The sequence below is a fragment of the Zootoca vivipara genome, chromosome 4 (assembly GCF_965207765.1).
Source record: "Zootoca vivipara chromosome 4, rZooViv2.hap1.1, whole genome shotgun sequence".
In the NCBI taxonomy this organism is placed as follows: domain Eukaryota; kingdom Metazoa; phylum Chordata; class Lepidosauria; order Squamata; family Lacertidae; genus Zootoca; species Zootoca vivipara.
Window position 1 is genome coordinate 95,683,575 of NC_142587.1, and position 27,738 is coordinate 95,711,312.

Below are 27,738 nucleotides of genomic sequence, written 5' to 3' on the forward strand. Positions count from 1 at the left end.
TATAAAGTGGAAGAATGGTATAAAGAGGTGTGGGCTATAGCTATTCATGATAAATTAACATGTGCCATTAAGGTAAGATGGGGAATATGCAGGAGGAATGATTTGGAGGAGATATGGAGGGTGTTTGTAGAATCTGTACTGTTGAAACGGAAAGGGGTCAAACCATCGCAAGAGGTGTTGAAATTTTCACTTGCCACCCTCTCTGGCACCCTATCTGCATAACCTAGCAATTCTAAAATATATTGTCCATTCCGGGTCGCCCAGCCACTGCCACCGTGTCCTTTCACTTGGCAGATCAAGATGAGCAGGTGACAACGAATGTTGCAAGGTTTTCAGCTGGGGCAATCAGAATAAGATCCCCTATTTGACTATTGATTCAAAACCCTAAAATGTATTTTATGTTGTTGACTTTTTATTTCTATTATTTGTATATCGTATTGCTGTTTTATTGCTGTGGCCGATGTCTGATGCAAATAAAGATTTGTTCGTTCATTCATTCTTCACTTCCTACTAATCAGCCAGGAGACGATGGCCATTTCCCTGCAAAGTTCGAGCTGCTTCCTCCCAGACATCTCGAGGTGCGCAAGACTGCAGCCATGTGCAATTCCACTGCCCTGCAAGATTGCCGTGGGGCTGTGGTGGGCGGCTCTCGGCTTGGCCCTGCTCCCTCTCCCAATATATTGCGCAGCCTTTAACGTCGGCCTGGTGGGACCTTGGACCTGCGACCCCTTCCTCGCCAAGGCTTTCCCCCAAGTTGCTGCAAAGCTAGCTATGGAGCGGATAAGGAAGGACCCTTCTGTTAACTCCCCCCATCAGCTGGACTGCATGTTATGCGAGGAAGGCTGCCAGACTTCTAAAGGTCTAGCTGGATTCATTGGCTACGAAAAGTACTTGTCAGCTTTCATAGGTCCCCTGAACCCAGGGTACTGTGCCACAGCCTCCCTGCTTGGCAGGAGCTGGAACAAAGCTGTGTTTTCCTGGGCCTGCATCAGCGATGAATTGGACAACCCAAGCTACCACCCTACTTTTGTAAGAACGTTGCCCTCTCCAACCGGGATCCTCCTCTCCGTGTTGAAATATTTCAGCTGGGCTCATGTTGGCATCGTCTCTTCCCAAGAGGAGCTTTGGAGGGACACGGCTAGCAAGCTGGCAATGGCGCTGAGGAACCGGGGGCTCCCGGTGGGTGTCGTCACCTCGATGGGGAGAGGAGATGGAGCTGCTGAAGGAACTTGGGCCAAGATCCAAGCTGCTGGTGACATTAAAGGTAAGGAGGGTAAGAATGGGCCTTTGGCCCGGCGGGAATAGAGAAGGTTTCAGGATGCTTGCAGACTGTCACAGTTTAGGGTGGGATTCAGTTGCATCCTGGCAAACTCAAGTTGCGCAACTGCCATGAATGAGCCAGCCCCCAAGGGAAGTTTGCAGCCAGCTTCCAGCGAAGGAAGGAGCCAGGAAGAGAGAGGGTTAACTGCAAGACAGGAGGATATTAGCCGAGAGCCAACTCCCCTGCCCTTAGGAATGCCAACTGATCAAAAAGTTTTGAGAGATGATACCGGTATATAATGAATTGGGGGGGGGAATGTTTAAAATGACATTTATTTAAAAAACCAGAAGCATTTTTGATAGGGATTTTAGGACAAGACCTGCCAAGAAAAACAAAGAATTTATTTATGTACGCTGCAACAGCGGCAAGAGTCTTATTGGCACAAAATTGGAAGAATGAGGAAATCCCAACGAAAGAACAATGGCAAGAAAAGTTGATGAGTTACGCGGAGATAGCAAAGTTAACATACAGAATACGTGAGAAAGACAACCGTGACTTTAAGGAAGAATGGGAACTTTTCACAAATTACTTAAAAAGACAACAAAAGGACTTGGACTCCTTGGCAGGTTTTGAATAAGCATTCACAAATTTATTGGTAGAACACACGGCAGATAAAGTAGTGATCTGTACAAATTAATAACATGCAGTAAATAATATGTATTAACAAATCAGAGAGGGGAGCTAAGGGAAACTCGGAGGGGTGGGAGAGGGAGGGAGGGGAGGGAGGGAATTAAAAAAAGGGGGAAATGTAATTGATTATATTAATTGATAACTTGTTTTGCTAAATCTGTTTAATAAAATTTATATATACAGTACCTGGGCCTTTGGTTTGATTCAGCAGCCTGGCTATTCTGGTGTTCTTAAAACGACTCTTTGATTTCTGTGCCGCAGTTATCATTTTGTGCATGCATTCGGCTCTCATCGGAGGAGAAGACCAGGCTGCCTTGCTTACGAAGGCCCAAGAAATGGGTCTGGCCGACGGCAGATACATCTTCCTGCCATACGACACTTTGTTCTACAGCCTCCCGTACCGAAACCACTCCTACTTCATTCTGGAAAACGACCGCTCCTTCCGGGAAGCCTACGACGCAGTGTTGACCATTACTTTGCAGTCCGGGGAGAAAACATTTTATGAGGCGTTTGAGGCAGCGAAACGAAAGGGCGAAATCCCTCTCAATTTGGAACCTGAGCAGGTCAGGACTGCCTAGAGCAGAAGGCTTTCATTTTGCTCCAAATAATAATAATAATAATAATAATAATAATAATAATAATAATAAATACCCCATCCAGCTGGCTGGGTTTCCAGCAAAATATTAAATACAATGATTCATCAAATATTAAAAGCGTCCCTAAACAGGGCAGCCCTCAGATGTCTTCTAAAAGTCAGATAGTTGTTTATTTCCTTGACATCTGACGGGAAGGTGTTCCACAGGGTGGGCGCCACCACCGAGAAGGCCCTCTGCCTGGTTCCCTGTAACTTTGCTTCTCGCAGTGAGGGAGTCGCCAGAACGCCCTCGGAGCTGGACCTCAGTGTCCAGGCTAAACGATGGGGGTGGAGACGCTCCTTCGGGTCTACTGGGCCGAGGCTGTTTAGGGCTTCAAAGGTCAGCACCAACACTTAGAATTGTGCCCAGAAACGCAAACGTAAAGCTAAATAACATCCTGCACCCATCCTGATCCATCCCGGTTGCCTTCTTCAGTAATCCATCTCCACATTATAACTGCAGAAATGCCCTTGGCAGAGAGGAAGAGAGGACCAAGACCCAGGTGTCCTTGGCTGTGATCCACCTGCTGTGGATCTTCCTGTCTTCTACTCCACCAGACACCACTGACCAGCAAAGAAGGGATTTGTAGAATGAAAGGAAGTTCCCTTGCAAACCCGCTTTGGGCAACCTCGCAAGTGAGCACAGCAAAAAAAAAAAAAAAACACCTGCACTCCACTCAGGAGATATTCTCTGCACTTCCATAATTTTTGAACCCAATGGCTTTCCCCAATAATTAACCAAGAATGGCTAGAAGCCATTTCCAACACAAAGTCTGGGGATGCCTGGCTTAGCTCCTTTTTCTTTCCCAAATAGGCAACATTAGGGTCAGATGGAAAAGAGAGTGGGGAAGCTGGATTTCTTTATTTCATAAAATATCTCCCCCCCCCATCCTTAGCTTGCTCTCTCCTCCCCGTACTGGGCATTTGTGGAAGCAAAAGTGAGCTAAATGATATGACGGATGTCAGCTCTGGTTTGCCTCTGACCATTTCCCAGGTTTCTGCCATCTTTTCCAGGTCTCTCCACTCTTCGGCACCATCTATGACGCCATTTACCTTGTGGCAAAAGCTTTAGCCAAGGCTCATCAACAGGGGGCGACGGAGGTCTCAGGGAAAACGTTGACTCAGCACGTCAGAAACCTCGACTTTGCTGGGTTCAGCCGCAGGGTAGAAGCTGACAGCAAAGGAAAACCGCTGGCCCAATATGTCATCCTGGACACAGACGGCAGAGGGAGCCACTTCTTCCCCACCTACTTGCTGGTGGCGTACTCTGGCTTGGTACAAACCCTGGGAAGGGCGATGCACTTTCCCGGCGGAAGCCCACCCCCAGCTGATTCCAGCTGTTGGTTCGATCCAGATGTCCCCTGCATTAGAGGTAAGTGGTGCCCAAATTTCCATTTCTAGCATTCTTGCACTTTGTTTACGCTCCTTCTTAATCCATATATCGTTTTTATTACTTGTGCGGAAATATTTCAATCCATACAATAAGCCCCATTTTTGGGGGGTGCAGGGCAAAAATGTTTAGCTTTTTTTAGGGGAGCCAAAGCTGTTTTGCTTCTTTGGCGGGAGCCAGTGATCTAGCCAATAATAATAATAATTATTATTATTATTATTATTTTTATTTATACCCCGCCCATCTGGCTGGGTTTCCCCAGCCACTCTGGGCGGCTTCCAACAGAAAAATAAAACACAGTAATCTATTAAACATTAAAAGCCTCCCTAAACAGGGCTGCCTTCAGATGTCTTCTAAAAGTCTGGTAGTTGTTTTCCTCTTTGACATCTGTTGGGAGGGCGTTCCACACGGCAGGCGCCACCACCGAGAAGGCCCTCTGCCTAGTTCCCTGCAACTTGGCATCTCGCAATGAGGGAACCGCCAGAAGGCCCTCGGTGCTGCACCTCAGTGTCCAGGCAGAATGATGGAGGTTGAGACGCTCCTTCAGGTGTACTGGACCGAGGCCGTTTATGGATTTAAAGGTCAGCACCAACTCGTTGAACTGTGCTCGGAAACGTACTGGGAGCCAATGTAGATCTTTCAAGACCGGTGTTATGTGGTCTCGGCGGCCACTCCCAGTCACCAGTCTAGCTGCCACATTCTGGATTAGTTGTAGTTTCCGAGTCACCTTCAAGGGTAGCCCCACGTAGAGCGCATTGCAGTAGTCCCCTTCTTCTCCCCTTCCCAATGACTCCCCTTCTTCTCTTTCCATGGTTCATTTTGCATAACATAAATCCTTGCATATTTTACATAAGCTAAACCATTCAGTATTCCATTATTACACCCATCAAAACTTATTTACACTGTTGAATTTATCTTAATGCTACCCACGTTTTCAAACAAACACAGTTTCCCTCCATATATTCAATAAACGTTTCCCAATCTTCTTTAAATGTATGTTCTTCCTGTTCTCTTATTCTATGTGTTAAGTCCGCAAGCTGCACATATTCCATCCGTTTAAGTTGCCATTCTTCTTTAGTCGGGACTTCGCTGTTTTAAAACACATGTGTATTTATTATCGGAGCCCTGATACCATTTATTTCAATGATCCACTGCTTATATTTCAAATCCTGCCTGCGATTCATGTATGGCTGATAGTTTGATAGATAATCCATCAACTGTTTCCATTCTTCCTTAAACAGTTCATCATTATGCCCTCTCATTTTAGTAGTCAATTTCACCATTTCTGCATAGTCCATCATACGCTCCCTTCCTCTCATGCAGAGGTGGCCAACTCCCAAGAAACTGGCAGTGATCTACCCTCTTTTGGGGGGATCAGGTTAAAGTTGTTGAGTTTTTCTTAGGGAGGAGGAAAGCCCTATTTTGGGGGGGGGTGCAGGGCAAAAATGTTTAGCTTTTTTAGGGGAGCCAAAGCTGTTTTGCTTCTTTGGCGGGAGCCAGTGATCTAGCCACTGATAATAATAATAATAATAATATTTTTTTATTTATACCCTGCCCATCTGGCTGGGTTTCCCCAGCTACTCTGGGCGGCTTCCAACAGAAAAATAAAACACAGTAATCTATTAAACATTAAAAGCCTCCCTGAACAGGGCTGCCTTCAGATGTCTTCTAAAAGTCTGGTAGTTGTTTTCCTTTTTGACATCTGTTGGGAGGGTGTTCCACAGGGCAGCGCCACCACCGAGAAGGCCCTCTGCTTAGTTCCCTGCAACTTAGCTTCTCGCAACGAGGGAACCGCCAGAAGGCCCTCGGTGCTGGACCTCAGTGTCCGGGCAGAATGATGGAGGTTGAGACGCTCCTTCAGGTATACTGGACCGAGGCCATTTGGGGCTTTAAAGGTCAGCACCAACACTTTGAATTGTGCTCGGAAACATACTACCTGTTTGACGTGCCTGCTCTAATACATAGGTTGCCAACCATTTTAGGCAGATGGGAACTTTTGGATCTTTGAACGAGACCTGTAGGCACCACCCCATTTGGTCACTTCTTTCCCTTGTGGCCCAGATGAGTCCCAAGGAATCTGGGTAGAAGTCGGGTCCAGTGGAATCAAGAAGCAGGAAGCCATGGAACAGGGCACCCAGCAGGAACAGGGCATCCCGCCATAATTCCCCAAGCGTGAGAGCACATACAGGGCACCCCACCCAGGGGTGTAACTCTTGTATACCCCTCCTATTTATGGCATGCTAGTGATAGTGGTGTAGTCCTTAGGGACGCGGGTGGTGCTGTGGGTTAAACCACTGAGCCTAGGGCTTGCCGATCAGAAAGTCGGCGGTTTGAATCCCTGCGACAGGGTGAGCTCCTGTTGCTCGGTCCCAGGCTCCTGCCAACCTAGCAGTTCGAAAGCACGGCAGTGCAAGTAGATAAACAGGTACCGCTACAGCTGGAAGGTAAACGGCGTTTCCATGTGCTGCTCTGGTTCGCCAGAAGCGGCTTTGTCATGCTGGCCACATGACCCGGAAGCTGTACGCCTGCTCCCTCGGCCAATAACACGAGATGAGTGCCTCAACCCCAGAGTCGGTCATGACTGGACCTAATGGTCAGGGGTCCCTTTGCCTTTACCTTTAGTGATGTTGTAGTGATGATGTCCAAATGATGTTGCTCTAAATGTATTCTGGGGGGAAGAGGGAAGTTTTAAAATAGTTCTTTAAAAAAATATATATATATTTATTGATTTTAACACGTACAAAAAATATTGAAAAATGTAGATAAAAGAAAAAAAAGAAAAAAATACAAAAAACCAAAAAGAAAAAAACCTTTCTTTAACAATATAATCAATACAATTTCTTCTTCTGTCGACTTCTTCCTTCCCCCCTTCCACGCTTCTATTTATAACTAATATAGCACTCTCTACTTCATAAATCAATTCTTCTTCTAAGATACTCATTATACGTATTATTCTTGATCTATTATAACCACAAATTTCTAATATTTCAAAATATTATTTGAATCTAGAAATCATAATAATTATTTTACATTTAATCTTACTATATCTTACTATATCTAATTGCTTCTTCAGCCTCTTTATACTTCCACTTCCCTTATTGTCCATTTTTAATCTTATATTTCTTCTCCAAATAAATCTTAAATTTCTTCCAATCTTCTTCCGCCGTCTCCTCTCCCAGTCGGATTCTCCCAGTCAGTTCAGACAGTTCCATAAATTCTATCAGCTTCATCTGCCAATCGTCCACGGTAGGTAGATCTTCAGATTTCCAGTTTCTTGCTAATACAATCCTAGCTGCTGCTGTGGCATACAGAAAAAAGTAACCTCTTTCTTTGGCAATTCTTTCCTTGTGATTTCGAGTAAAAAATGCTTCTGGTTTCTTAACAAACGTGTTTTTAAACACTTTCATCAACTCATTATAAATCTTATCCCAGAAGCTGTTTTAAAAGAGTTCTTACTCCTGGGGGACCTGTTGCACAACAATAAAGATCATGGAGCTGTTTTGCTCCAAATTACTTGACTGGAACTTCCTTCTTTTACTGACCACATGGACCCAACGGGGGACTTGCAACCCGACGAGCTGGGCTGTTGAATAGTCTCTCACCCCGGAATTTTGTACCTTAACAATACGATCTTCTGGGGGCCCTGTGCCAGAGGTGGGTAGGGACTGAGGCAAAAGCAGGTGGAGCAAGGAAGGTCAAACTTATCCGTTCGTTGTTGTTAAATGTCTTGTCCAGCCTTCCCCAGCAGGTGTCACAACGGTTTGAACCATTTAAAGATCAGTATTTAAAAACATTTGAAACAAATAAAGAGGCTTTGTCGCAGATCTTGGACGCATTTCCAGCCAGGCAAAAACACTCAAGGAGTGGCACGGAGCAGGGCTCATGGGCTGTATGGCCTAGTGAGATTCCCAAGGGCCAAATAGAGAGGGGTTGGGGGCCACATTCAGGTCCTGAGTCTCCCTCCCTTGCCCAAGTTTACAATAAAGCAGATCTGGGGTATTTGAGCTGTAGATCTCCTCGCTGCTGACGGCTGTTGTGTATTAACGCTGGCTTCTGGCAATTAGAAATGGCCCTGGGGAATACTCGGCTTATCTTAGCAAGAAAAGAAAAGAACTTAATATAATTTGAGTTGTTTCCAAAGACAAAGGTGGCAGCCAAGAAACTGGGAGCCTGGCAGATAGTTCTTCCTGGGGGTGGGGTGGGGGTGACACAAATGACTTTCAGGCATTTTGTTTGCAGCTAAAGTTGTGGCAAAAGTTAACATATTAACTCTGGAAACCTCCGGGGAGGGATTGCAGCTTCGTGGAAGAGCACAGGGTTTGCAGGCAGAGAGAGGGACCAGCTTCTGTCCTTGGCATTGTCAGATCTCCAGGGGGCAAACTCTGGGCAAGTCCACTGCTTGAGATGTTGCCAGTCAGAGTAGGCAATGCTTGCAATTATTATTCATTTATTAATTGCTTCTCACGAGACACCCCAAAGCGATTTGCAATACCTTCCAAGGAGCTCATTGTGGTGCGCACGGTTCTCCTCCCCACTTCAACCTCACAACATCCCTGTGAGGTAGGCTAGGCGAAGAGATGGCAACTGGCCCAAGGTCAGCTTCATGGCTGAGTGGGGATTTGAACCCTGGTCTCCCAGGTCCTAGTTCAACACTCTAACCATTACACCACACTGTAGTAAGACAATCTCTGGCCTTGGGCTAAAAAACTAAAAAGTTATGACACACAAGGAAAGAGGTGTGGGGAGGGGAGAGGAAAAAGTAAACAGCAAGCTTCTTAAAGCCACAGATTTTAGAATGACCACCAGGGATGGAAACAGTTCAGGTGGTCCTGCCCTGACCCATCTCTTGTCCCTGTTACTTGTCTAGGTCTGGAGCCTCCCATCGTGGTCTTGGTCCTGCTGCCGCCACTCACCCTTCTGCTCTTCGGCATGTGCCTGGCATACCTCATCAGGTCAGAGCATTTTATTCTCTTTCTAGTTTCGAAGAAGACCTCTGCTTTGCACCCTGACTCAGCTGACAAGCTCATCATAACATTTAAGCCATGATCTGAGGCGAGGTGGGGAGAGGGAAACATTTTCTGATCCCAAGGGCCAAATTCCCTTCTGGGTGACCTTCTGAGGACCACATGTCAGTGGTGGGAGGGGCCAGAGGCAAAAGTGGGTGGCGTAATATATATTACTTTTGCACAGCAGACTTGCTTCTAGACACACTTACATATGCCCTCTCCATTCTCCATCGAGACAAGCAAGAGGCATTGCCAGAGTTCAGGGATACCTTTCACTTAGGCAAAGCACTCGTGGAGGGTGCAAACCTGTTGGAGAGAAAGATTTGGGAAAGAGATCCTTATTCTCTTGCAGCAGAGTTAGCACAATGGCAATTGCTCCAAGTACATGGAAACCTGGTTAGATTTACATCTGCCCTCAACCATCTTTAAACAAATGTTTCCCACAAAAATACTTAGGCTAGAATAAATCACAGACACGTAGCTTTGCAAGTAAGTGAATGTTTACTCACAGAGTTACCAAAAACAAGTCTTCATCCGATGGCAGTAAATAAAGAAGAAAAAGGTTGCAAGTGACTTTTTTTTTTTACACTACTTAGTTTCCTTACAAAAAAAAGCACATACAGTCTTTGGGTTAGCAAAGATGCAGGCTATACAATCTCTCTTCTGGATAGATTCAATTCACTTGGTTTTTCCTGCAACTGGGAGCCATTGACTGCATGTCTCCTTCTTTGCTTATTCCAGGAAACACAAAGAGAAAGACAGATTGGGGGGCAGAGCCTGCTGAGAACCTGCTAAGCCACACCCACTTGCAACCTGATCTCTGGGCTCAGGTTAACTCTTTCATGCTCGCAAGTGTTAATCATTATCCTTATGTAACAACAGAATCAGAGCCAATGAGGGGTGTGGCCTGAGGTGAGAGGGATAGTTGTCCTAGGGATAGTTCATCCTCATCCCTAGATACATGCATGATTACTGTAATAATAACAAGGGCTTTGTACATTTATTATTATAAGTAATAGTTGTAGTTGTAGTTGTAGTAGTCTACAGCCCTATAACCACAGGTTAGCCGATTCACAAGATTAAATCACAATATAAAAACATATGTTACATAATTTAACAGATGCAAAACAGGTTCTCAGTTTTGACTGGCCATCCATATCCGCATGGAACATCCAGCTTGGTACAAACTTGGTACAAACTCTAGTACAGAGTTTATTCAGGCTCCATTTGGCTTGCAGGGCTCCTTCCAACCCAGCCATAGGCAGGATTCCGCTCCACGTTTTGTCGACGTGTCATCAACAACCTTCAGCCTCACAAAGGGAGAGTTACTGGGAGGTCTAATTGGTTAATGACTGCAAACCTTGGGAAATAAATTGTGCTAACTAAGTGTTATGCGTGGAGCAATTATGGCATGCCAGGTGTTCAAAATCCTCTGACAATTCAGGAGTTCACTGATTTCCTGTTTAGCGCTTAGAAAAATAATAGCGCTGAATCATTAACACATTAATGTGAGCAAGCGCCCAGAGCCAGTTCGTCATACTTGCAATGTTTGGCACTGACCCTAAAATGGTCTAGGCCAGGGTGATGTTGTTACACTACAGCAGGGTTTCCCAAACGTGGGTCTCCAGCTTGTTTTGGACTACAACTCCCATCATCCCTAGCTAGCAGGACTAGTGGTCAGGGATGATAGGATTTGTAGTCCAAAAACAGCTCGAGACCAAAACTGGACTATGGCATCCATCCGAATCCCTACTTTTGTAGAAGATCCCTGGGAGGTAAGGTACAAAGAAGAAGAAGAAGAAGAAGAAGAAGAAGAAGAAGAAGAAGAAGAAGAAGAAGAAGAAGAAGAAGAAGAAGAAGAAGAAGAAGAAGAAGAAGAAGAGTAGTTTGGATTTGATATCCCGCTTTATCACTACCCAAAGGAGTCTCAAAGTGGCTAACATTCTCCTTTCCCTTCCTCCCCCACAGCAAACACTCTGTGAGGTGGGTGGGGCTGAGAGACTTCAAAGAAGTTTGACTAGCCCAAGGTCACCCAGCAGCTGCATGTGGAGGAGCGGGGAAGCGAACCCGGTTCCCCAGATTACGAGTCTACCGCTCTTAACCACTACACCACACTGGCTTTCAGATGTTACAAGTCTTCATTCCCAGCTGAAGAAAAGCCTCTGCAGGGCACAGGGTAGAGGAAGCTGTTGTAGAGGATGTTTGTTTGTTTGTTTGTTTGGGGGGGCAAACTTGGATTCCCAACAAGGCATCCCAGAACTTATGTGAGAAAGGCGATAGCAACAGCACAGCTTGATTGAACAGCCTGCATCAGTTTATCTGAGCAGGGTTGTGTGGGCCACCGACTGATCAAATTTGGCAGGTTTACTGAAACTGTGATTTACAGTGGTACCTTGGTTCTCAAACTTAATCTGTTCCGGAAGTCTGTTCCAAAACCAAGGCGTTCCAAAACCAAGGCGCGCTTTCCCATTGAAAGTACTATAAACAGATTAATCCATTCCAGACTTTTAAAAACAACACCTAAAACAGCGATTTTGCATGAATTTTACTATCTAACGAAACCATTGATCCATAAAATGAAAGCAATAATCAATGCACTGTACTATAAAATGAATAAGACAGTATTGCAGACGATAAAAAATTATTCTTTTTTCTCACCTGCACTGATGATAGTCATTGCTTGGATGGGGGGCTTTTATCCATTTCCGCAGTCACACAACCAATCAATCAGTAGCTGAACTGGGTTCCACACAGTCACAAAAACAAATGAACCAAAAAGGCATCAGAAACAAAAACGCAAAATAAATAACAGAATCAAAAGTGCAAACTTAATCTGTTCTGGACGTCTGTTTCACTTCTGAAATGTTCAAAAACATCTTCTGATTGGTGCAGGCACCCCGGAAACAATAGCCGACAGCCACATCAGATGTTCGGCTTCTGAAAAACGTTCAAAAACCGGAACACTTATTTCCAGATTTTTGGCTTTTGGGAACCAAGGTGTTGTTTGAGAATGAAGGTACCACTGTATTTCCCACAAAAATCCCATGGGTGTTTCTCCCAGGCAGGGATTTCCAATTTCACCTACATGATTTGCTTCAAAATTTGGCCTCATTGTGCTATGGCAGGAGGGACGATCTGAGGCACTCCAATGCTTAACAAAGAATTGAAATTGTCTGGAAATGCCGAGGCACCCTCTCTGACGAGGCTGGTGCCATGTGAAGAGCAAACACCTTTTTTGGAGTGGGGTTTGGGATGAGCTTTATTTATTTCAGAATTTATTTGTTTCGCAAAATTTGTATACAACTGTAAAAACAACAACTGCAAAGTAGTTTGTGGTGATGATGATGGAACAATTAATATCTGCCTGAAAGACACTGTACTTATATTAAATGAATCCAAATGTTTCCATCAAAAATGTACAATTTAAGGGGGGGGGGAAATGCTTTAATTATATGCTTGTGAAGGAGACGAGGACTGAACAGTGATTCATGCTGAGATGCAACAGCCTCTAATCCCCCCCCCCCCCCGGACTGATAATTTAGCTGGGCCTGTGCATTGTGAGTGCTTCAATGATAAAATCACCCCCGATGCAGCCAAGTTAACTTCCCCCAGCAGAGTCAGATTGGACAGAGGCAAGTCCAAGAAGGGAGACTCAGGGTGGGGTGCGACAGGCAACCTTCTCTGAGCATGGATAGTTCTGCTGCACCAAAAGTAATACAGTGGACATGCCTGCCTAATATGAATGGTTAAGGGGTGATATGATAACCATGTTCAAATATATAAAAGGATGTCATATAGAGGAGGGAGAAAGGTTGTTTTCTGCTGCTTCAGAGAAGCGGACACGGAGCAACGGATTCAAACTACAAGAAAGAAAATTCCACCTAAACATTAGGAAGAACTTCCTGACAGTAAGAGCTGTTCGGCAGTGGAATTTGCTGCCAAGGAGTGTGGTGGAGTCTCCTTCTTTGGAGGTCTTTAAGCAGAGGCTTGACAGCCATCTGTCAGGAATGCTTTGATGGTGTTTCCTGCTTGGCAGGGGGTTGGACTGGATGGCCCTTGTGGTCTCTTCCAACTCTATGATTCTATGATTCTATGAATGGTTTGGGAGTGACAGAGAGCCGGTTTTGGGGTTGATTGAATGACCTAGTCGCACCCATGACGGAGGAATGACGAAGTTCCCCTTCCTAGGCTGATTGGAAGGAAGAAGTGGATCATGCAGAGACAAGATGGGCAGCCTCCTCTCTGAGGGACTATTTTGGGAGAGGGTAGGGGTGTCAGCTTTTATATGCCTGTTGTCTTTGTCCATGGAGTTTTCTTGGCAGGGATACTGGAGTGGCTTGCCAGTTCCTTCTCCAGGTGGATCACGTTTAGTCAAAACTCTCCACTATGACCTGTCCATCTTGGGTGGCCCTGCATGGCATAGCTCATAGCTTCTCTGAGTTATTCGAGCCCCTTCGCCACGACAAGGCATTGATCCATGAAGGTGGACCATAAAGAAGGCTGATTGCCGAAGAATTGATGCTTTTGAATTATGGTGCTGGAGGAGACTCTTGAGAGTCCCATGGACTGCAAGAAGATCAAACCTATCCATCCTGAAGGAAATCAGCCCTGAGTGCTCACTGGAAGGACAGATCCTGAAGCTGAGGCTCCAATACTTTGGCCACCTCATGAGAAGAGAAGAATCCTTGGAAAAGACCCTGATGTTGGGAAAGATTGAGGGCACTAGGAGAAGGGGACGACAGAGGACGAGATGGTTAGACAGTGTTCTTGAAGCTACGAACATGAGTTTGACCAAACTGTGGGAGGCAGTGCAAGACAGGAGTGCCTGGCGTGCTCTGGTCCATGGGGTCACGAAGAGTCGGACACGACTAAACAACAACAACAACAGGGGTGTCAGCACTGGAGTCGGTCACAAGTCAATAGATCTCCGTTGTCAATGAAATTAACTCTTTATTCAAGGAACATACAACTCAGCCTAGTGGTCTCAGCACACACACACCCCGGAGCAGCTGCCAGGACTGAAGGTCTCTGCCTTCCACCCTTTTCTAAGGCGCCTCCTCTCCTGGATGTTTCCCAAGCAGTTTCAAACAGTGTCTGCGCACCTCTGACCTTCTCATTACTTTGTAATTTTTTGGAGACCAGAGTGTGGGAGCTTGTCCCAACAGGAGAGAGAGGCTCCCAGGATTCTCCAGCAGTCCTATGACCCCCCACCCCCATTTCAGCATCAAAGTCTGAACTGCTTCCTGTCACAGGCTCTCACTAAACCCCGTTCTCCCCATCAGCATCTAGTGCCTCTTCCCAAACTTCTGACCCCTTCCTCCTCTGGTTCATAAATACGCCTTTACATGAAGCTTGGGAAATCGCGGTCCAGACGGTCTCCCGCCTTGTCCAGCCACCCCCGGTGATGGTTACGAAATGTAGGGTGTGTGTGCAGAAGGTGTTGCTGTTGTTGCAGCTGTTGCTTCTTGGCCCAAGAATGGTGCGTGCTTGTTCAGAGTGAGGGTGGTCCAGCCAGCATGCCAGAAAGAGGCTGGCTTCCAGAGTCAATACAATGCGGATCAAATGCTCTCTGGGGAACCATGAAATCACCTTCTGATTTATGGGAGGGATGACCCTTCCACCTGCATCAAGATGACCAAAGCTGTCCGAAGACCTTCTGACGTCTCCACGTTCATTCATTCGGGTCCTTGCAGCCTGCTCAAGTGAATGAGCCAGATATCTTCATCAGCCATGGGTGGAGGTGAAATTGATCAGGGTAATGTAAATGGGTAACTGGCTGTCAGGGTTGTTAAGACTACTCCTGAGTAACGACCTTCCACATACTTGTCTTTCAAAAGTCTTTATTGGTGCACATTATTTACAGTGTAGTGAGCCGTAGGTTTCATGTCTTCTCATTCCGTATCAGAATCCGGCACTGCCCCTTTTCGCGACTTTGACCAACATAAAAGCCTCGGGACAGTGAACCTCCTCCCCTTTCTCTTCCTCCTCAATACCGGTGTCAGGGGGAAGGGTCTACGGTCTGCCTTCTCCCTGTCCACCCTTCCCGCCTCTCTCTCTTCCTGCCTGTGGAGCAGGGGCTCTCCAATGCTGCCAAAGCCCTGGAACTCCTTCTCCGTCTCCTGACTCACCCCTTCAGACCCCGCGCTTTCATGACTGCTTGGAGACGGGCTGCTCCGGATGAGAGGGGGGGGTTCTCTATAATCCCTCCCCCTTACACTGGCTTTTGGATTTGATTTATGAATTGGAATGATGACATGAGGTACCTATGAGCCAGCCACTCCCACTGAGCCTCTTGGGCTTGCCGATCAGAAGGTCAGCAGTTCGAATCCCCGCGACAGAGTGAGCTCCCATTGCTCTGTCCCAGCTCCTGCCAACCTAGCAGTTTGAAAGCACGCCAAAGTGCAAGTAGATAAATAGGTACTCAGAGCTGTCTTTTCCATTTGGCTGAGTGGCGCCATGCGCCACAGCACACTCCCAGCAGGGGCGCCCAGCAGCAGGTCCGCCGCCCTCCGCCGACTTGGGAGTCTCCTCTGGTCTCTTTTGAGGAGGAGGTGCCACGCCGAAAGCCCCACAGAACAGTGTCTGCTGCTGACTAAGTTTTAATTTATATATTTTTAAACTGTTGCTATATCTGTATAGTCCCTGTTATACCGAATTGCAAATTCAAATGTATCCCTATTGCGTTTTATGACTTCCTTGATATTGTATGTGGGCTGGAACTGGTCTGTGACCGAAATAATAAATTCAGTGTCTGGCGCTGGCCGCAGGCAGGGAGAGGACGGGAAGGAGGCAGGCGAGCAAACAAGTGGAGAAGGGAAGGAAGGAAGGAAGGAAGGAAGGAAGGAAGGAAGGAAAAGCTCCCTCAACTCAGGACTCTTTTGCTTCTTTCCTTCCTTCCCTCCCTCCTCCACTTGTTTGCTCACCTGCCTCCTTCCTGTCCTCTCCCTGCCTGTGGCCAGCGCCAGAGTACTATTGTGGTGATAAGGTAAATGGTGTTTCCATGAGCTGCTTTCGTTCGCCAGAAGCGGTTTAGTCCTGCTGGCCACATGACCCAGAAAGCTGCATGTGGACAAACGCCGGCTCCCTCAGCCTGAAAGCGAGATGAGCACAGGGCCGGTGCGTCCATTTAGGCAGACTAGGCAGTCGCCTAGGGCGCGTAAATGGAGGGGGCGTTGACCAGCCTGCCCCGCAAAATCCCCGCGCCACCGCCGCCCTCCCACGGCATGTGCTCGCGCCCCTCCCGCCTATGGAGGTGACGCTCCCCGCGCCACCGCCGCCCTCCCACGGCATGTGCTCGCGCCCCTCCCGCCTATGGAGGTGACGCTCAGCGGCTGCAGCAAGTGAGCGGCAGTAGCGCCCGTAGCTGAATCCTTCAGATATGGGCGCTGCTGCTGCCGACGCCGCTCGCTCACTGCAGCCACTGAGGAGCTCACAGCGTCCCCTCCATAGGCGGGAAGGCGCTGAGCTCTCCTTTTGGCTTGCGCTCCTCCCGCCTATGGAGGGGACACAGGGTCGTCAGCAGCATTGTGTGTGGGGCATGTCACATGTGCCGGGGGGCGCTAGAAGGTGATTTTGCCTAGGGCGCAAAAAGCCCTAGCACTGGCCCTGGATGAGCACCATAACCCCAGAGTCGCCTTGGACTGGACTTAACCACCCAGGAGTTTTACCTACTACCCAGAATGGGATACAATTTCCCATGGGAAATGATCTATCATGAATTGAATTGAAAATGATGTTTAAAATAACCTTTGTAAAAACAAACAAACCCCGAAGCCTTTCTTTTGGGAATTATAGGGACAGAACTACCTAAACTGTATAGAAACTTATTTATGCACGCGACTACAGCGGCAAGAATGTTACTCGCCCCCAAATGGAAAGAAGCAGAAATCCCAGCACAGGAGGAATGGATTCAAAAACTTATGGAATGTACAGAAATGGCAAAATAGGAAGCAAAACAAGAGATGTAAGGGTTGTAAATTCAATATCTTCTGTCATCGCCTGAAGAGGTCTTCAGAAGGGTCATCTTGTGTAATGATGCTGCAGTCTTGGTTGAAGCCATCAGGAGCTATCTGTTTGTTTTTGCAATATACCCTCCTTTTTAATTACCTACGCTTACTGTGTTATCAAGTGGGGAACCTGGACTCCTGACACTTACTTGTTGTGGTTTAGTCGTTTAGTTGTGTCCGACTCTTCGTGACCCCATGGACCATAGCACGCCAGGCACTCCTGTCTTCCACTGCCTCCCGCAGTTTGGTCAAACTCATGTTCGTAGCTTCAAGAACACTGTCCAACCATCTCGTCCTCTGTCGTCCCCTTCTCCTAGTGCCCTCCATCTTTCCCAGCATCAGGGTCTTTTCCAGGGAGTCTTCTCTTCTCATGAGTATTGGAGCCTCAGCTTCAGGATCTGTCCTTCCAGTGAGCACTCAGGGCTGATTTCCTTCAGAATGGAGAGGTTTGATCTTCTTGCAGTCCATGGGACTCTCAAGAGTCTCCTCCAGCACCATAATTCAAAAGCATCAATTCTTCGGCGATCAGCCTTCTTTATGGTCCAGCTCTCACTTCCATACAACACTACTGGGAAAACCATAGCTTTAACTATACGGACCTTACTTACTTATTTACTTACTTTATTTATTTCCAGTATTTATGTACCGCTTTTCACCAAAAAAAGACCTCAAACCCCAACTCAAAGGTAGTTATCCTGAATTATAGACTCTGTTCACTCAAAGGGTTCCATAATTTGACTGGGCCATCTGCCTACCAGACATAGCGCATTATCTTATAAAAGTTCAGAATGTGGGTTGGGGAAGGGCTGGGAGAAGTCCTTTTGGTTTGGGGGAGGGCTGGCTGAGGCAGGCTGAATAGCCTGGTGGGCGTGACAATAACAAATGTCCAGTTGATTGACAGAAGGGCCCCTATATATTCTCAGTCCCTTTCGTTATTGGCCACTCTGGCTGGCGTTTTTGAATCTCCCTCCCACCCGCCGCGTGTTTAAGAAGGTGTTAGCCTGACGTTGCTTTGCCTCTCACGGGGTCGCCTGTATTCAGGGGCCCAGTAGGAATTTTGCCATTTGGCTGATTGGCTTTTGCCACTTGGTTTTTGCCTACTGCTTAGCAAACTGTCACAACTTGTTAGGTTGGCGGTTAGGCTTTTGGTTAATTAATTTTGTTTTAGGGGGTGTGTGGCATCGACATGCCTACCCTCTTCCTAACGTTGCTCCACATAGAAGTATTCCGTTAAAGGAATCCTGGGATTCTCGGCTCTAGTCCTTACATTCCCACCATAGGTGGGGCTGAAGGGCCATTACAGAGTTTGAGCCATAGCTGCCAAGTCTCCCGTTTTCCCTGGGAAATCCCCGTTTTTCCAGCTGTTCCTAGCTGAAAAAATGGATTTTTTTGTTTCCCCCCGGTTTATTCTGGCGCGGCGGACATTTTGGAACTGGGCGGAGCATGCTCAGAAGCAACTTTTGATGCTGCTCTGCCCAGCTCCAAAATGGCTGCAGTGCGACTTCTGGCGCGGCGGCCATTTTGGAACTGGGCAAAGCCGCATCAAAAGTCACTTCTGAGCATGCTCCGCCCAGTTCCAAAATGACGGCAGCGCTACTTCCGGTCTGCTATTTCCGGCCCTGTCCCTTATTTCTCTGACAGCAACTTGCAGATATGGTTTGAGCCTTGGGGAACATTCCTGGCGAGAGGGGAGAATGCCTGGGCACAGCTACCTCCTTTCCCATGGGGTGTTTACTTGACTTCCCCAATCCCATGGGAAAGTCGGAGCTGGTCCTGTCCCTAGTGGACAGATGGAGATTGTCCTGGCCCAAGTGGTCAGATGGAATTGGTGGTCCTGTCCCAGATGGAAATTGGTCCCGTTCCAAAGAGGGGGGGGGCAGATGGTTTAACCAAAAGCCTAAGCCAACACTCAATTTAAATTGTATTTAAATAAAGTTGTGGCCAAAACAATGCCAAAAACCCAAACCTAAAATATGTGTCTGTTGTGAGTTATTTGGGGGATTTCGGTCAGCCTCGTCACGCAACTGCCAACAGACCCATGTAAAGGTGACACGATTTGCTATGATCTGTATAGTTACAAAATATAACGATGCTCTCCTGGCTCCTTTCCAGGCACAGCGCCCTCTACCGCCAAGTCATCAAAGGGCCTAAGAAGTTACTGCTGACTCTGGATGACCTCACTTTTGTAAACACCAAACTCAGCAGAATGGTAGGCAATCCAAGCTGTGCAACAGCTGGCGCTGACTTTGCACCTAAGTGAAATCTGTTCACGGGGAGGAGTTTCCTCCCACCATTTTTCCTTACACCGTCACAGGAGCTCCTTGTCACGAGTTATCTTTTCAGCTAAATGTTAACTGCACATAATTTTATAGCAAAGCAAAATTTGCAAATCCTGCAAGGTTTTCCACTTGGAACCAATTGAACTTTTGGCAGCTGCCCTCATCCATGGCAAGAGTTCCCAAGAGCTGAAATATTTCGGTTGATTGTTCCATAGATTTAGTAAACAAAGCTGTGGTGAAGTTGGAATGGGATAACTGAGTATATTGGTCAATTCTTGATGAGCCATTGTCAAAATATCTGGGGGCAGTCCCACCATATGTGAAAAAAGTGCCTCCTTTTTTCACAGCTTCTCCAACAATTCTGAGAAGATTGTGGTGTCATATGGGCAGTTTGCACTGGAAATCATGACACTTTGAGGTGGGAGAAACATTGACTTGCCATTGTGTCAACACTGAACCTGAACGAGATATTCAGTGTAATAATAATAATAATAATAATAATAATAATAATAATAATAATAATATATTTATACCCAACCCATCTGGCTGGGTTTCCCCAACCACTCTGGGTGGCTTCCAGCAAAATATTAAAATACAGTAATTCATCAAATATTAAAAGCTTCCCTCAGCAGGGCTGCCTTCAGATATCTTCTAAAAGTCAGGTGGTCATTTATTTCCTTGACATCTGGTGGGAAGGCATTTCACAGGGCAGGCGCCACTACCGAGAAGGCCCTATGCCTGGTTCCCTGTAACCTCACTTCTCACAATGAGGGAACCGCCAGAAGGCCCTCGGAGCTGAACGATAGAGGTAGAGACACTCCTTCAGGTATACTGGGCCAAGGCCATTTAGGGCTTTAAAGGTCAGCACCAACACTTGGAATTGTGCCTGGAAACGTACTGGGAGCCAATGTAGATATTTCAAGACCGGTGTTATGTGGTCTCGGTGGCCGCTTCCAGTCACCGTCTAACTGCCGCATTCTGGATTAGTTGTAGTTTCCGGGTCCCCTTCAAAGGTAGCCCCACGTAAAGCGCATTGCAGTAGTCCAAGCGGGAGATAACCAGAGCATGCACCACTCTGGCAAGATAGTTCACGGGCAGGTAGCGTCTCAGCCTGCGTACCAGATGGAGCTGGTAGACAGCTGCCCTGGACACAGAAAAAGCAGGATGCTTGATTCATCCCTGGCTGTGTTTCCTACTCACAGAGACTGGCAGTGGATAGCCTGAGCGATTCTAAGAGCAACTTGGAAGGTCGAAGTCTGAGATCTGCAACACATTCTTTGTCGGTGAAAAGCACAACTGTGACATACGAATCCTCCAATGTGGCAATATACAAGGTAGTGAAAACACTGATTAAAACTAGTCATTGTTGGATTTTTAAGGGGGTGGGTATATCAGGATCCCAAAGTGATGCTATTAAGACACATTTTTAAAATGACATAGAATGGCCCTAGAAATGCATTGTTGTTGTTTAGTCGTTTATTCGTGTCCGACTCTTCGTGACCCCATGGACCAGAGCACGCCAGGCACTCCTGTCTTGCACTGCCACCCGCAGTTTGGTCAAACTCCTGTTTGTAGCTTCGAGAACACTGTCCAACCATCTCGCCCTCTGTCGTCCCCTTCTCCTAGTGCCCTCCATCTTTCCCAGCATCAGGGTCTTTTCCAGGGAGTCTTCTCTTCTCATGAGTATTGGAGCCTCAGCTTCAGGATCTGTCCTTCCAGTGAGCACTCAGGGCTGATTTCCTTCAGAATGGATAGGTTTTGAAATATACTCGGAGTCGAGAGTGAATTTCATGCTCTTTATTCAGCTCATAGTCATCAAGGAGGAGAAGAGAAGACGAATGGCTCTTTTCCCAAAACCATCTGCTTATATACATTATTTACACAATGGGCCTTGCGTGATTGGCTACTTCAGGGCTACACCTGTGGGCCAATTATATTGTGGATTGACTTCTGCCTGCAGCCTGATTGGCTGCTCCTACAGGCCAATCAGGTAGCAGATTCACTTCTGCCAGCCGCCTGATTGGCTGCTCCAGCAGGCCAATCAGGTTGCGGATTCACTTCCACCTGGAGTTGGATTGGGTAGCTCCCGCTGATTCTGAATCCTATTGTTCTAGGATTCAGCTCAGTACATAACACCCCTCCCCTCTAAGTTCCAGTCCTGCCCGGGAAGTTGCATTCGTAGTCCCCAAGGTCTGCTGGCCGCCTCCGTGTGCGTTGTGGCCTGGGGTGTTCCTTGGTCAGGGGTTCTGGTTCTGGCTCGTGTTCCGAGGCTGCTGGCTGTGCCGGGGCTGTCTGGTCTGGCGCCACTGAACCACTAGGTTGTAGCTCTGGTTCCGGTGTCCTTCCAGCCTCGGGGCGCCCCTCTGTGCCTACTGCTTCTGCTTCCCCTGCCCACCCCTCTCGCTCTACAGGCCTCACTGCCCTGCTGTCCCCTTGGGACCCCTCTGTCCCGCTCTCCTCCCGGGTTCCTCCTGGGAATCGTTGCCGTAGCTGGTCGCAGTGGCGGCGCCAACATTGCCCCCCTTCCGTTAGTACCTCGTACGACACGGGACCGGTCACCTTGGTGACTGTGGCGGGTACCCATGCTGGGCCTGCCCCAAAATTCTTTGCATACACTGGGTCCTGGGCCACAAATGTCCGGGGGTTCCTGCCTTTCCCCACCACTACCTCATCCTGAGCTCTGTCGGGGTGAAGTCGGTCCAGTCTAGTTGCAAGGCGCCGGCCCATTAGTAATTCAGCTGGGCTCCGGCCCGTCGTTGTGCTTGGGGTGCTGTGCTGTGCTAGAAGAAATGTGGCAAGGCGGTATTCCCAGTCCCCTTGTGTCATGCGGCGGAGGCTGTCCTTGGTGGTCCGCACCATGCGCTCCGCTTGGCCATTGGTAGCAGGGTGGAATGGTGCTGAGCGGATGTGGCGGATGGCGTTCTGCGCTGTGAAGGTCTGGAACTCCTCTGACGTGAATGCGGTTCCATTGTCCGAGACGAGGGTGTCAGGGAGCCCGTGGGTCGCAAACAGCTTACGTAGTACCCGGATGGCTGCCGCCGTAGAAGTGGATGGTACCAGTGCGACCTCCAGCCATTTGGTGTAGGAATCCACCACTATGAAGAATGTTTTTCCCTGGAAGGGGCCAGCGAAGTCCACGTGCAAGCGTGACCATGGATGTCGGGCGGACTCCCAGGGCTGGACTGGGGCCCTTGGGGGATCCGGGCGGGATTCTTGGCAGGTCTGGCAGTGTTGGACCCAGGCCTCTATCTCTCTGTCAATCCCCGGCCACCACACATAACTCCTGGCAAGGGCCTTCATCCTCACTACCCCTGGGTGTGTCTCATGTAGGGCTGTGAGGACCCTTTTGCGGAGGGGCTGGGGAACAACAACCCTGCTTCCCCATAACAGGCACCCCTTGTGGGCCGACAGTTCGTGTTTGCGGTTTGTGTAGCCAGCGAATTCTGGCCCGGGGCTGCTGCTGGGCCATCCTCGCCACACCCAGTTCAGGACCCGGGAGATGACCCTATCTTTTGTGGAATGGTGCGCAACTTCTTGTGCCTGAATGGGTCGGTCGGGAAGCAGCTCCAGGGTCATAACCTCTTGCGCAGGTGCTGGGTCGGGGCCTGTTTCTGGTAGTGGTAGCCTGCTGAGGGCGTCTGCGTGGCCCATCGCCTTCCCAGGGCGGTGGATTAGTGCATACTGGTAGCCGGCAAGGAAAATTGACCACCTGAGGACACGTGGAGACAACACTTGGGGGGTCTGCTTCTCAGGGGCAAACAGGCCAAGCAACGGCTTGTGGTCAGTCACTATGGTAAAGGGCCGCCCGTACAAGAAATCATGGAATTTTTTTACGCCCTTCACGATTGCCAGACCCTCCTTGTCAATCTGTGAGTAGTTTCGTTCGGCTGCAGCAAGCGTCTGGGAGAAGTATGCCACCGGCACCTCTCTTCCATCCGGGAGTTGGTGTCCCAGGACAGCGCCGATGCCATAGGGAGAGGCGTCGCATGCCAGCACCACTGGCAGCCTCTCGTCGAAGTGTGCTAAGACCAAGTTCGAGACGAGCAAGTCCTTGACTGCCTGGAATGCGGCCCTTTGTCGCTGGCCCCACACCCAAGGGGCCCTTTTATCTAGGAGTCTGTGTAGGGGCTCCGCTACCGCTGCCTTATGGGGAAGGAAGGCATGGTAAAAGTTCAATAGTCCCAAGAATGACTGAAGTTCGGGCTTGCTCTTGGGCGCTGGGGCCTCACAAATGGCCCGTACCTTGTCACCGGTTGGATGGACCCCTTCTGCGTCCACCTTAAATCCCAGAAAGTCCACCTGCGGCACTCCCAGTAAACACTTTTCCCGCTTCACCTTGAGGCCCGCCGTCTGGAAACGGTGCAGGACGGAGCGGAGGCGGTCCTCAAATTCCTCTGGTGTGGGCCCGGCGATCAGTACATCATCGAAGAAGGGGGTGACACCAGGAATCCCTTTAAGGAGAGAGTCCATTAGATTCTGGAATATGCCTGGTGCCACGCTAACGCCAAATTGCAGCCGCTTTACTCTGAATGCCCCTCTGTGCGTCACAATCGTCTGAGCCTCTGCTGTGGCTTCGTCCACAGGCAACTGTTGATACGCTTGGGCCAAGTCCAGTTTGCCAAAGATTTTTGACCCAGCCAGGGTGGCGAGGACATGGCTGACCACTGGCACTGGGTATGCATGGGCCGTGAGAGCCTTGTTTATGGTGCATTTGTAGTCTGCACAGATGCGGACCGAACCGTTAGGCTTGACGGGTGTGACAATTGGAGTTTCCCAGGGGGCGTTGGGCACCGGCTCCAGCACTCCTTGCTCCACGAGCCGGTCCAATTCCTCGTCTATGCGGGGTTTCAGGGCAAACGGGACCCGGCGGGCCTTGTGCCTGATGGGTCGTACAGCGGGGTCTAGCTGTAGGGCAATGGGGGGTCCTGTATATCGTCCCAATGCCCCATCGAAAACCCCTGGAAACTCTTTGCATATGGCGTCCACGTCCACTTGTAAGCTAGTGCGGTTCACCCCGGTAACGGCTAGCCCCAGAGGTCCAAACCATGCCAGTCCCAGTAAGCTAACATAGGGGCCCTTAACTACCAGCAAGTCCAATTGTTGCTTTCGCCCTCGATATTGCACCCTGAAGGTCCCCACCCCCATAGTAGGGACCTTACGTTTCTGGAAGTCCCGGAGGGTGAATGGGGCCGGCCTTAGTTTGGGACCCCCATTAGGGCACAGTTCCCTTAATGTTCGGGCCGAGATTATGGATAGAGTTGAACCCGTGTCCAGCTCCATGCGGCATGGGGCTCCCTCTATCTGTACCTCTATATAAATTTTCTCTGTGCTGGGATGGGGCAACTGGAATACCTGGTAGTCCGTGATCTCCGTCGAGTTGCCTTGGTGCATGGTGCCGTGTGACCTGGGGCTCCTGGGTCGGTCATCTGATGCTTGTCGACGGGTGAGTCGAGCCCGACACACCCGGGCGATGTGTCCCAATTTTCTGCACTGCCTGCACTCTGCGTTGCGGAAACGACAGGTCCTCCTCTCGTGGTTCTCCCCGCAGCTTGCACAGTTCCCTCCTTCTCGTCGAGGCTGCTGTGGTGTGTGTGCTGCTTGAGTGCGCCGCTGTACTCTGTGTACTTCCTCCCTGTCAGATTCGGATTCGTCGGTGAGGTCTTCGTGGTAGACCCTCGGTTGGGATGGCGGGGCCGGTCGTGCCTCTTGTGTTGACCTCTCGGCGGCTTCGGTTGCCAGGGCTTCCTCCAGAGCAATCTGGAACGTGAGGTCTTTTTTGGCGTAGAGGCGTCGTTGCAACATCTCGTCCCTCAGGCCACCGACGAGGCGGTCACGAAGCATGTTCTCCAATTCTGAGAAGTTGCATAGCCGGGCGGCTTGGCGGAGGGAGGTCACAAACCCAGTTATGGTTTCCCCCGGGGCTTGCCGCTTTGCGTAGAAGGCATTTCGGCAAGCCACCACTGAGGGCTGTGGCGAGAAGTGCTCCTTCAGCCGATCCATTATTGTTTTGTAGGAGACGGTAGCGACATCTCTAGGTGCAAGGAGAGCCCGGGCGATTTCAAACGTCTCCTCTCCACAGACGCTGAAGAATGTCGCCCTCTTCATGGCATCGTTGGTGACTTCTTTCGCTTGCAGGAGGAAGTTGAAACGGGCGGCGTACCCTTCCCAGTCTCCTGATGCTGGTTTGAATGGCGAGAAGCTGCTGTCGGTTGCCATTCTGGGTTCCTTGGGTCCTGGAGCTGAAGCCTGGATGCACGGTGCGATGCAGCGGTGCAGCAGGTGGCGGTGCTGCGGTGCAGTGCGTGGTGGCGGTCAGCTCAGCAGGATCCCACCTTCGTCGCCAGTGAAATATACTCGGAGTCGAGAGTGAATTTCATGCTCTTTATTCAGCTCATAGTCATCAAGGAGGAGAAGAGAAGACGAATGGCTCTTTTCCCAAAACCATCTGCTTATATACATTATTTACACAATGGGCCTTGCGTGATTGGCTACTTCAGGGCTACACCTGTGGGCCAATTATATTGTGGATTGACTTCTGCCTGCAGCCTGATTGGCTGCTCCTACAGGCCAATCAGGTAGCAGATTCACTTCTGCCAGCCGCCTGATTGGCTGCTCCAGCAGGCCAATCAGGTTGCGGATTCACTTCCACCTGGAGTTGGATTGGGTAGCTCCCGCTGATTCTGAATCCTATTGTTCTAGGATTCAGCTCAGTACATAACAGGTTTGATCTTCTTGCAGTCCATGGGACTCTCAAGAGTCTCCTCCAGCACCATAATTCAAAAGCATCAATTCTTCGGCGATCAGCCTTCTTTCTGGTCCAGCTCTCACTTCCATACATCACTACTGGGAAAACCATAGCTTTAACTATACGGACATTTGTTGGCAAGGTGATGCCTCTGCTTTTTAAGATGCTGTCTAGGTTTGTCATTGCTTTTCTCCCAAGAAGCAGGCGTCTATTAATTTCGTGACATCTGTCACCATCTGCAGTGATCAAGGAGCCCAAGAAAGTAAAATCTCTCACTGCATTAGTCCCTTCCAAATGGCCATTGAACACTGGGTTTAAAATTATGTCTGGTGAGGAATAGAATTGTAGGGTTGGAAGGGACCATGAGGGTCATTTAGTTCAACCCCCCGCAATGCAGGAATCATGTGATCCCAGGCAATCAGGAACCACATACTGGTCATGACATCTTTCCCAGTGAATACTTGCAGCCTATTTGTGGATGTTGCCTGGTTTCTGGGTAGCAAGTGAAAGGTTACACTCGTCCTGGGGGGGAAGGGGAGATTATGAAGGGAAACAATGTTTAGGTTAAGGGAAGCAAAGGGAATGGGTGCAGGGACCTTTTTTAGTTTCGGAGGGCTATCTAGCATGGGTGCTTTAGTTGAGTTTCCTACATTACAAGGGGGTTGGACTTGATGACCCTAGGGGTCCCTTCCAACGCTGCAGTTCTATGATTCTGTGAATTGGCTATTTGCTGATATCACTGAGGACAAAGGAAGCAAATTTCAAATAAGGCCAATGCTTCACCTGCAATTCAAATCAATGATTCCAGCTCATCAGGGATCCAAAGCGAACACTTCTTCCGACATTCCACCACGATGTCTGAAAAACAATTTTTATTCTGATATATTTTCAAGCAACAACCCCCTCTTTTCAAATCAGCCCCTAACCATTTGGAATTTGTGAAATTTGGAAACGTGCAACGTGTGAATCTGAATCGTCATGTTTTGTAAACATTGCAAAGGGGTGCATACTTGTGTTTCAATTCTAGAATTAGCCTAGGGCCTTTCTCAATCATTTACTGATACCTTTTCTGGCCAGGGCGACTGGGTATGGCTGAAGAAACTGGAATCTGGAGCAAGCAGTGACCTGAGACAGAGGACTGCCAGCTTGTTAAGCCAGGTAGGGATTGTCAAGGCGACTCACATGTATACACAGAACTGCATATATTCTGTGTCTCTTCCGTGGCTGCTCTTAAGGAGGTTCATATGACACTTTCCCTCAATGCTTTGGGGGGGAAATGCAAAAGGAGGGGTCACGGGATTAGTCCCACTCCCAGTAATGATGCCTGCCGTGTCTATGCTTGCCCTGCCCCAGCTGCTCCCAGTGGAAGCACTTCCACCCAGTCTGTGCATTCGGCCAGTGTGCAAAACACCTCTATGTGCATTCTGGTATCCATGCTTAGAGCTCCTCTAGCCCAACCACATGGGAAAACTCTGAGCTCTTTGCCACATGGAGCCAATGCATGTATGTGGGGGGGGGGAGTGTCTGCTGCAGGGGCAGTAGAAGGTGTCGTCGTGGAGCTAGCCTGCATGTCCTTCATCCTCTTGTGTGTGCTCTTTCCCACTAAAAGAACACCACACCCTCCGTCCCTATACATTACGGAACTGAGTTTTAAACACCTCAAAACAGCAGAATTTTCATAAACATCCCACAACACGGCTTCAGCTGAGCCCAATGGCTAGGAAGAT

At 48.7% G+C, this 27,738-nt stretch overlaps 1 protein-coding gene across 1 annotated transcript in view; it reads left to right on the top strand.

Moving 5' to 3' along the window:
* Positions 1-528: 528 nt before the first annotated feature.
* Positions 529-27,738, top strand: part of LOC118085093 (retinal guanylyl cyclase 2-like) — a 48,724-nt gene continuing 21,514 nt past the window's right edge. The window contains exons 1-7 of the mRNA XM_088669004.1: positions 529-1,264; positions 2,213-2,514; positions 3,600-3,957; positions 8,843-8,927; positions 19,100-19,196; positions 20,469-20,600; positions 27,089-27,169. Of these exons, the coding sequence (XP_088525130.1) occupies positions 529-1,264; positions 2,213-2,514; positions 3,600-3,957; positions 8,843-8,927; positions 19,100-19,196; positions 20,469-20,600; positions 27,089-27,169 (1,791 nt within the window). The remainder of the gene's footprint in view (positions 1,265-2,212; positions 2,515-3,599; positions 3,958-8,842; positions 8,928-19,099; positions 19,197-20,468; positions 20,601-27,088; positions 27,170-27,738) is intronic.